General features: G+C 43.8%; 1 protein-coding gene across 1 annotated transcript; it reads left to right on the top strand.

Annotated features, from left to right (window-relative positions):
* Positions 1-4566: 4566 nt before the first annotated feature.
* LOC109322460 (gamma-crystallin B-like) lies at positions 4567-7811 on the top strand. Its single transcript, XM_019553515.1, has 4 exons — positions 4567-4575; positions 5182-5421; positions 6179-6434; positions 7762-7811. Exons 1-4 carry the CDS (start codon positions 4567-4569, stop codon positions 7809-7811), a joined length of 555 nt encoding a protein of 184 aa, XP_019409060.1.
* The last annotated feature ends 2466 nt before the right edge of the window (positions 7812-10277 follow it).

The following is a 10277-nucleotide window of genomic DNA, read 5'->3' as shown; positions in this document are numbered from 1 at the left end:
ATGGGTGTCCATTGCTTAGCTGATTAAATCTGCTTTGGTTAAACATAGCTGTATGTAAGATCCAATGCAAGATCCAGCCAACTTCTGTTGAAGACCAAGAGAGCCTTTTAATTTACTTTAATAGGAGATGGATGGGCCAGTTTGGAGTTGTGTAGCAGGAATTGACCCTGAGGAAGGATGCATGTAGTGCTACAGATAGAGCACTAGGTATCATTTAGATATTATCTTGCACTTTAAAATGATATACGATTAAAAACTGCTGTATTGTACAGTTGTATTAATATATGGCTTGGCTATAGTATTGTACATTAATTTGTGCATGACAAAGAAAATTAATAAATACCTTTGAAGTACAGGTGATCTGGTTGTCCTTGCTCAATGGTTCATGTGTGTTTATCCTGCTTACAGATTGCATGAATATCTGTTTAAAACCTTCACCATGAGGCCTAGAACTGAGTAACATTTACATTTGCTCTGGTGCTGAAGTTTGTGGGTTCAAAGGTCCTTTCACCAAACCTCTGGGAGCCTGAAATGGCTTTTTAAATGTATTATACCTAGGATCATCTTCTCCTACGGGATTCCCTTTCCCTAACTGGTTACAGATTTACTCTTAGGAGTCTGAGAGAATACTTAGTTGCTCCAATTACCCACATCCTCAACTTTGGGCTGTTCAGGGGACCAAAGGTAATACCCGTGCTGCAGGTATTTAGCCACTGCCATTGAAGTGACTCAAGTTAAGGCTTTAATGGTGCATACATCTTTTGTAGACAGGGACAATATAACCTGTAGTGCACCTCTTTTGCCCCTGTTGTGGCATCAGACGCTAAGCTGGACTGAATCAGATCGAATATTTAGCATATGTACAGACAAGCAAAATTCCCCTTTTATGAAGTTTTTGTAGGAGCTTAGCTAAGGCCTGCCAAAGTGAACAGGAATCATATTGAATAGGAATAGACTTATGTAAACACATATGTAAAATTAAGGAAATATTTATATTGTTGAAGTGGGCTCTATATCCTTACTAGTATTTCTATACTAGTGCAAGAACTTTAGTATAAATGAAAAGTTGAAATGCACAGATCTGAACCCTTGAAAGCCAAAGCAAAGAGAATTGCCTTCTGAATGAGTTCATTGCCATGAAAAAAAAAAGCTTGCTGTTAAACTGACATCCATGGGCATGTGAACGCTAGAACAATACAGAGAGAAATACATTAAAGGGCTTTAGATGGAAAGGATTAGTATATGATGACTGCTTTTTGTAAACTGATTTGAGATAAAAGAAGCCGAGTACTATACTGGGACTTAAACAAATGGGTGATTAACTACGTTGTTCTAGCACTGTCTTTATCTACGTATTGCCATGGTCTTCAGTTTTGATTGGCTAAAATTTGCTGCTGTTTATAAATAAAATGATGCTGCATGCAGTTGAGCAAACACAAAGGCAATAATGCAGGTGTAATGAATACAGTTTTGCTCTACTGTCCTTATAGTCATTACAAAAATTGGGCACATCTTTTCCAGTTTATGCACACTTATTAACATTCCCATCCTCTTTGAATGTTTTTGATAAATCAAATGGGTTACCCAAAAATCAAGCTCCTACCAAGTCAGAGAAAATACAGAAGTATGCAACTATTTTGGAAAACAAGCCTTCTATGAGAACTGATTAACAAGGACAATGATATGCCTATATTACCTAGACTAGGAAAACTGGCATTACATCAGTAGAGTTATACCATGATAAATCAGTCAGAAATAGCCCAGTATTGACAGGACCTGTTGGCTAAATCCAAGAAAGGACTTAGATAAGTATAAATTAGTACCTGCCTTTGAGGCTCCTGATCCCTAGTTTGAAATTCAGACCCCTGTTTTAGGCACAAAACCTCCATATGCAGTGCCTGGGGAGAGTCGGATACCTCCTGGGTCTTAAAAACCTCCAAGGATGGAGATTCCAAAATCTCTCTGGGTAACCTGTCCCAGCACTTCACCACCCTTCTAGTGACAAAGTTACTCTCAATATTCAACCTAAACTTCCCTTGCTGCAACTTGAACCCATTGACCCTTGTTCTGTCATCTGCCACCACAGAGAACAGTCTATCTCCATCCGTTTTGGAACCACCCTTCACATAGTTAAAGGCTATCAAATCTCTGCCTCCCCCACCCTCCACCCAGTCTTCTTTTCTGCTGATTAAATAACCCCAGTTCCCTTAGCCTATCCTCAGAAGTCATGTGCCCCAGCCCTCTAATCATTTTAATTGCCCTACACTGGACTCGCTCCAATTTCTCCACATCTTTTCTGTATTGGGGGCCCAAAACTGGACACAGTACTCCAGATGTGGCTTTACCAGTGTAGAATAGAGGGAAACAATTACTTCCTTTGATCTGATGGCAATGCTCCTACCGATGCAGCCCAGTATGCTGTTAGCCTTCTTGGCAGCAAGGGCACACTGTTGACTTACATCCATCTTGTTGTCCACTGTAACCCCCAGGTCCTTTGCTGCAGAGCTGCTGCTTAGCCAATTGGTCCCAAGCCTGAACTGGTGCATGGGATTCTTCCATCCTAAGTGCTGGATGTTGCACTTGTCCTTGTTGACGTTCATGAGATTTCTTTTGGCCCAATCCTCCAATTTGTTTCTGTCACACTGAATCCTAGCCCTATCCTCCAGCGTATCTACTACACCCCCCAGCTTGGTGTCATTCATGAATTTGCTGAGGGTGCACTTCATCCCATCTTCCAGATCATTAATGAAGATACTGAACAAAACTAGCCCCATGACCAACCCTTGAGGCAATCCACTTGATACCAGCTACCAACTAGACCTCAAGCCATTGATTGCTACTCATTGAGACTGATAATCCAGCCAGGTTTCTATCCACCTTACCGTCAATTCATCCAACCCATACTTCCTTAGCTTGCTTGCAAGAATACTGTGGAAGACCACATCAAAAGCCTTGATAAAGTAAAGTAAAGGTTAAGTACATTTACTGCTTTTCCTGCATCCAGAACCAGTCATGTCATCATAGAAGGCAATGAGGTTCATAAGGCATGGCTTGCCTTTGGTGAATCCAAACCGACTGTTCTTCAATCACTTTCTTCTCCTCCAAGTGCTTAGAAATGGATTCCTTGAGGAACAGCTCCATGACTTTTCTGGGGTATTATAGCTTACTGCTTAGAGCACTCACTATGGACTTAGGTTTTCCATTTCCTATCTCCTCCTCAGCATGAGGGAACAGTTCTCACTCCCTGGGCAATGTTTTAATCAGGAAGCCATAGGTTAGTTTGAAGTTAGGCCATTTTCCTATTGAAATCATGCTACATTCAGTTGCATGGGGGGAATCTTAGTTTCTAGTCTCTCTCAAAATATTTTATGCATTTTTTTTGCAATGTGATTAAAATAAAATACCTCAAAGCCTGTGTTTTGAGAGACAGGGACCAGAACTCTGGGATTCCCCATCCTGGAAAAAAATGCCCTCACCATTAGTCTACAGAGAGAGGCTCCCTTGTGTGCTTCATCACTGGCCCCATGAATCTTGCATTCCTCTTGTCACAGTGACCCAGCTTAGGCAATGCTTCACCCCAAGTTCATTCCATGGTGTGGTGGTTGTGGTTCTCAAGGGGGAGCTACAAGCATGAATGACTTCAGGGTGAGGAAGACCTACAACTCAGGTTTCCTAATCACTGGGTAAGAGCTCTAACCACAGGGTATTACAGTAAGATGGCTGTTGCTACATATTGTGAGGAGCCCAACTGGTTTGGGTTTGGTTGGGTTTCTTTAGGCCTAGATCATCTTAGATTTGGCCTCTAAGGAAGATGAGCTCCATGCTTCAAGGGCTGGGGCAGTTTTGGTCATGCACAGAGGCAGGACTGTAGGTACCTGGGGCACTTTTATATTGCAGTTTTGGACTTAGGTGCCTCAGTTCTGCTGAAGTCCTACTTAGCCCTTTTTAGAATCCTGCCTTCAGTCCATGAAATCAGCCCAACCTTCCAATAGACCCAGAAGCCAGAATTGAAAAAGAAAAAAAAAACCCTTACACAATAGACATAAAATGAAACTGTATCTGGAGACATTTTCATACTGGATTCTAATTTCCCTAGTAACAACATGCGAGTAGTCTGTTATCACAAAAATCAAACATGTTAAACAGAACTTCCCCAGGATTTTTGATGATAAACATGAGCATAGAACTAATGTTCATGAAGCATGCTTGAAAGACAGTACGCTGAAAAGGACTAATAGCATCAGCATCCAATGCATCTGCCTCTTTGCTAGAAGTTTCTCTCTTTTCCTGAACTACCTTGCCTTCCATTAAAAAAATGGCTATGCTGACAGCCGCTGTCCTCAGCCTGTCACTGGTGACAACAGAATAAAACCTTTTTCCCTACTACACAAAACAGAAGGCCACTAAAACAAAGAGTGAATGAGACCCACAGAGTCATGAATTAGCCTGATTGGTCAAAGAAAAAACTTTTGTTCATTTGTGCACAATTAGCAGTGGCGGTGATGTATATAAAGGCAGTCCCAAGCCCAACAGAACATCTCAGCTTGTGATCTGAATCCAGCCACAATGGGAAAGGTAAGAGAAACCTGTCTGGATTTGATTGTTTTGTATGTTAGCTTGGACTCATGGGCTGGTATGCCTGGGGAAGTCAGTATGCAGTAAACCTAGGATTTAATTTACTTTTGCTTTCTAAGTAGACTGAGCTACTTTGTGCACAGGGTTCAGGAAGAGTGTCCATACAGTAAGTTGAAGTGAACTCTATGCACAATGCTTGCAGTAGCTAGCGCACTATAAATCCACACCCCATCTTTCCATGTGCTACTTTCTTGTGTAGATAAGCCCTAATTCTCTTATTATTAACACCCGAGTAACACCATTGACTTCAAATGAGTTGTACCAGTATGATGCGAGTCAAGAATGTGAGCAGATCTGTGCAAACTTTGGTGCAGGTAAATCCCTTCACATTAAATAATCACAGACTGAGTCTGTTCTCACACTGGTATAAGTCATTAATTCTTCTGCACTCAATGGGAGTTACATACTTTATCACCAGTGATGTAAAAGGTAAGGCCTGGAAACTAGAAATCTGGGGTGCTGGAGGAAAGAAACTGGAATGTATAGATACAGACATAGTGGACAAAGTTTACTCCTAGCTTCTGCCCATTTTATTTCTCAACCTAGATTACCTTGTTCGAGGAAAAGAACTTTCAAGGCCGTTCATTCGAATGCAGCAGTGATCGGTCTGACCTGCAATCTCACCTCAGCCGCTGTAACTCTGTTAAAGTGGACAGTGGCTGCTTCATGCTGTATGAGCACTCTAACTTCATGGGACAACAGCTCTTTCTCAAGAGGGGCGAATATCCTGATATCCAATGCCAGGGCATGACTGAGTACATTCGATCCTGCCGGTTGATCCCACCGGTGAGTAGGCTATGCTCGCTTCTCCTTCTGAAAGAGGGAAGGTCACCAAACCAACCCTCACTGGGTACCTATTACTCACCATCAGCCAAGGTCAAGGACTGAGAACTTTGTCCCTCTTAGAGGTGGCTCCCACAGGAAGAACAGGGGGACCCTGTTTACCTGTTATAGGTCTATGGGCAATTAGTCTGAGGCTACGCCTGTATTCACGCAGTATCTATTTTTCCTTCCCATTTCAGAATTGTCTGAAATTGCTTTCACTGACAGACTCACAAACCCCAGTGGTGTAAGTGAAAGACTAATTCCTCTGGAACAATAAAGACACACCAATGTGATGGGAGATTCAGGGCCAGTACTTTTTGACTCTTTAGGGCTAGATCTATGCCACCTTTTTAGTCCTTGGATTATGGGCACACTCAAAGCCAAAACAGCCCTCAACCTAACCAAAAGCAGCCTATGGGACTCTGGCTCAGAGCTGGCTAGAGTATTCTACGTTCTGGCTCTGGCCCTTCTTGTATGTGGTGCGAGCACCTGCTCAGTCTAGATATGCTCTCTACAAAAAGTTGGGGAGAGAGGGATAGGTGGCTATACTGCAGGATTCAAAGTCCTCTCCTCTGCTAAGTGTAGCACAGGAGCAGTGTGGAGGACTTAAGTAAGACCTATTCATGACTTTCCATCAAGAAGATTAAGAACTGTCACACCATTCACAGGGAGTCAGTCTAGTGAGTTAGCCACTTCACACTTTCATTCTCTGTTACAGCACAGAGGCACCTACAGGATAAAAGTCTACGAGAAGGATAATCTGAGGAGCCAGATGATGGAGTTAACTGAGGATTGTCCTCAAGTCCTGGAGCAACTACGTCTCTGTGAGATCCAGTCCTGTGTTGTACTGGAGGGACACTGGATCTTCTATGAAATGCCAAACTACCGTGGCCGTCAATACCTCCTGAGACCTGGAGAGTATAGAAGATTCAGCGACTGGGGTGCAACAACTAGCAAAGTTGGGTCCTTGAGACGTGCTGCTGACTGTTTTTAGATCTAGTAACATTGCTATTCCTTTAGCCTGGCAAATGTGTGATCTGATGAATAAAAGCATGTGAAAAGCATTACATCGTTGCAAATCTTGCTTGGTATGCTACTATAGCTTCTGGAGCAGAGGCACGTCCATCTTTCACTGGCATTTCTTATCACTGCACAGCTACTTCCTACACAGAGAATATTAAAGCCAAATAAAAGGCTCAGCTAAGACTCAGAGAGGGAACATCTTGCCCTTCCCTGCATGGCTGTGTGAACTTACCTAGAATGCAGTGTGGGGCACATATTTGACCCTGAGCCATGCTTAGAAACCTCCATGATACTGATCAGAGACCTGGATAGAAAGACTAGAGCAGACCTAGTACTCAGCTAGGTACCAGCAGCCTGGCAGAGCTACCAATTTGCCTACTCCTCTTTCCAGCCAAGGTTTATCATCCTTGACAGCCCTCAACCCAGTCCAGGATAAGGAGAAGTCAGGGGCAGAACATTAGCACATGGCTACCTAAACCCAGTACAGAATAGGGTTTAAACTCATGGGCAGGAGTTGAGGCTCTTGGCATGCAATTACATTGAACTTAGCCATCATTCAACAGGTAGTTTTCAGCTCTTGTGGTTGCAAAGAAAAAGGTCGAAAAATGTGACCCAAGTAGAATCAATGCAATGATATCTGTTCAAGTTTGCAGAGAGTCTCAAACAACAGCGCACAGTGGGCTGGACTGCCCCATGCACCACAGTGTGGCGTTAATTCCAAGACCCATGACTTGTGGGAGTCTGTAAAAACTACCCTAAACAAAATACACTCTGCATTGTAGGAGAAGAGCTCCGAAGGTCCACTCTACCCATCCAAACAGATGCACAGCAGTGAATACTGCCCCTCCCTACTTCCAGAGGTATAATGTGGCCATGAATAGGTTTAGGGTGCACATTAAAAGGTTTCTAACTGCCAAAGCAGTACAATTCAGTAACAATTTCCCAGTACAAACATCTGTGGTAGAAAATCCTAACTACTTTTATAATACAGTTTGATTTGTTTATGAAAGGGCTTGTACAATGTGGTTGTCCAAACTTGATGACCTAGAAGATCCTTTCCAGACCTGGGTTCTGTGTTCTACCCCTGTATGTCAGGGTAGGAGGGAAAAGGCACCTCTCCTACCATCTTTGCTATTTCTGTTTTGAGGAAACCCCTTTCCACCACTCCTGGGAGAAGAAGGTTTTATGTTGCTGCTCTTTCGTATTAATGGGGGACCATCAGTCATAAAAAGTGAGTGACTTTGTGGAGAAACAGCCATTCAGAGCCAGTCCTTTGAGCAGCAATGGAACTTTTCCATCCACAGAGATTATTATACAAAGTTGGATAAGTATTAAAGATTGACTCTTTTTGGATCATTGTAAAACAGATTCACATTAGAAAGATTGTAAAATGGTATACATAAAACTCTGGTGGTGGCGCTACCTGCAGCCACGTCCACATTTTGGGGATCCTGGGATGCCAGTAGGTCTCGGTCTACTGGCTGGGAGCACCACTCATTGGAGTGCTCTCCCGTGGTCCTCCCTGCACCAGCCCACACACTAAATAACTATTTACAATAATTTATTATTACAAAAAAGAGATTGACAAATTCGACATCCCATAAATAACAAAATATTTTCAATGACCTCAATAATAATCTATACCAGCAGATAAAGCAAAGATTTATCACATAACAAAAGCAATTATGTTACCAACATTAACACTCAGGCAACTTATAACAGATATATGCACTTGATCAGCCAGGTCTCCACAAAACCACTCTGCCTGCAGCAAAGTAGCCCACTGTGGAGTTGCTGCAGTGGAGCCCCGGGGAGCGGCACTCGCTCTGCCTCGGAAGAGGGGCGGCGATGCCGTCATCTGGACAGGAGACGGGGGTGCCTGTCAGGACCTCAGGTGTGGCTGCTGTGGAGACCAGGGTTTCTTCCCTTGTCCAGTCTTTGCTGGGCACCTGCAATCAGTCGTACCATTCCCCAGACACTTCCCAAGGCAGCTCCCCTGTGTTTGGCACCTGGACTGCCCCTTCTCGGCTGTACTTTATTGAACTTTGCTGGAGCTCCCACAGCCACGATTCCCTGCTGCTTTCTCCAGCTCTCCCAGAAAGCTTCCTCTAGCAACCCCTGTCCCCAATTCCCTCCCAGTGACTCCCTGCACCCAGGGAGCTAAAGAGCGGGGAGGGGATCCCGTTTGCACAACCCCTGCTCCTTCAGTAAAGGATACCAGGCAGTCCTGGGTACTCCTTAGCTGGTGGCTCCTCTGCCCTCAGTAGCAGCTCGCTCAGTCACAAGTCTTCTGCCAGTCATCCCCTCGGAAGCAATTGTCCTTAGTAGCAGCCCTTCTCCGCACAGTGTCAGCTCCCCTCTGCTCACTTGGTCTTTGTTTTTTCTCGGGTTTCCTGCCCTTGAATTCCAGCTGTCCAATTGCATGCGTGCATCCTGTATGCACAGCCAGCTGTAGATCCTTGTCCCAAGAGTGCAAACACCCTGATTGAGCTCGCAAGCTCCGAGGAAACCCTTCAGCATCTTTACATACAATAGCATGGTTACAGATAGAATGTTAATTTCACCACTCTGTGCACCTTAATAAACACAGAGGATAAGAGCGAAGGCAATGAGAAATTCAGTTTTAGAACAGCTTCCGTCACCATAGCTTGGCATAATTATGGAGGATCCATAGTTAGGACTGAGTTCAGTTTTCCCACTGAGAACAGAGATTCAGTCTGATATGCTGCATGCTTCATTGCAGAAACAGGACTTACATTATAACCTAAACAGAGAATATCATCACTAAAAGCCCTGGCAGTAAACTATGCAACCATATGGGAATCTCAGGAAATGGACTGACCAAAAATAAAACAAAATAAATCAGATGGCACTGTAAGAGTGATTTACATAGCCTGAGGGTGTGGTGGGAGGCTCAAATCCAGCAAAAAACAGAGGCTAGGAACAGAAGTTACACATAGTCTGTATAAATGATCGGAAACCTGTTCAGACCTGTCACATGACAGAAGTTCTGTGCACATAAACTGCTTTCAAAATGTCTGAAACCAGTTTAAAATAAACCTGGAGGGATGTAAACTAAGACTTAACTGATTTAGGTCAAATGGATTTACTGAACAGTCCTAGATCCCCTCCAGGTTCAAGTTAACTCACAGTCCCCACAGCATCCCATGATGCTTTGCACCTCCAGCCTTGCAGGGTGGGTGGGCTAGCACTGGCCCAAGCTCTCTACTCCAGCCAAGCAGGGAGGCGTGCTCTACCCCTGCACCCCCCGCCCCCGCCACTTCTGACCTGGGCCACTGCAGGCATGTGGCTGCATTTCCAGAATCAAAAGTAAATATCTGTTCACTGGCTTACTGGTTCAATCTACACAGTTTAGATTAATCTGCAAAGATGGAATTGATTCAGCCTTGGGCTTTTTGACTGTCTGTGCTTAGCCTTAAACACTTGCATTCCCACTAATTTAAAGTTAAGCATGGATCAAAGCACTTTGCTGGATTGGGGCCTAGTTTAACATTCACTGCTAACAAGCACTCCTAAGCAAGCTGTTTGCTTGTGGGTTTGAACTGCCTGAGGCTGAAGGGGAAATAAAACCTGTGTCCCCTATTTCCTGGGGAAGTCTTGCTACCACTAGGATACTGCTAGAAATAGAATATTGTTAGAAATGCGCAGCTTGCATCTTGCACCTGATAAGAAAGAAATACTGCCAAGGACTTTTTCTTTCCCAGCCTTGCCACAGCCTTTCTCATGCTAATTGCAGTTTCTCCCCCTCACCTGCCTTAAGTCTTTCTCATGTG

The sequence above is a fragment of the Crocodylus porosus genome, unplaced genomic scaffold (assembly GCF_001723895.1).
Source record: "Crocodylus porosus isolate Cpor-Errol unplaced genomic scaffold, CroPor_comp1, whole genome shotgun sequence".
NCBI lineage: Eukaryota > Metazoa > Chordata > Crocodylia > Crocodylidae > Crocodylus > Crocodylus porosus.
The sequence above is the reverse complement of the archived record's forward strand: the minus strand, read 5'-3'. Positions and strand labels throughout refer to the sequence as shown.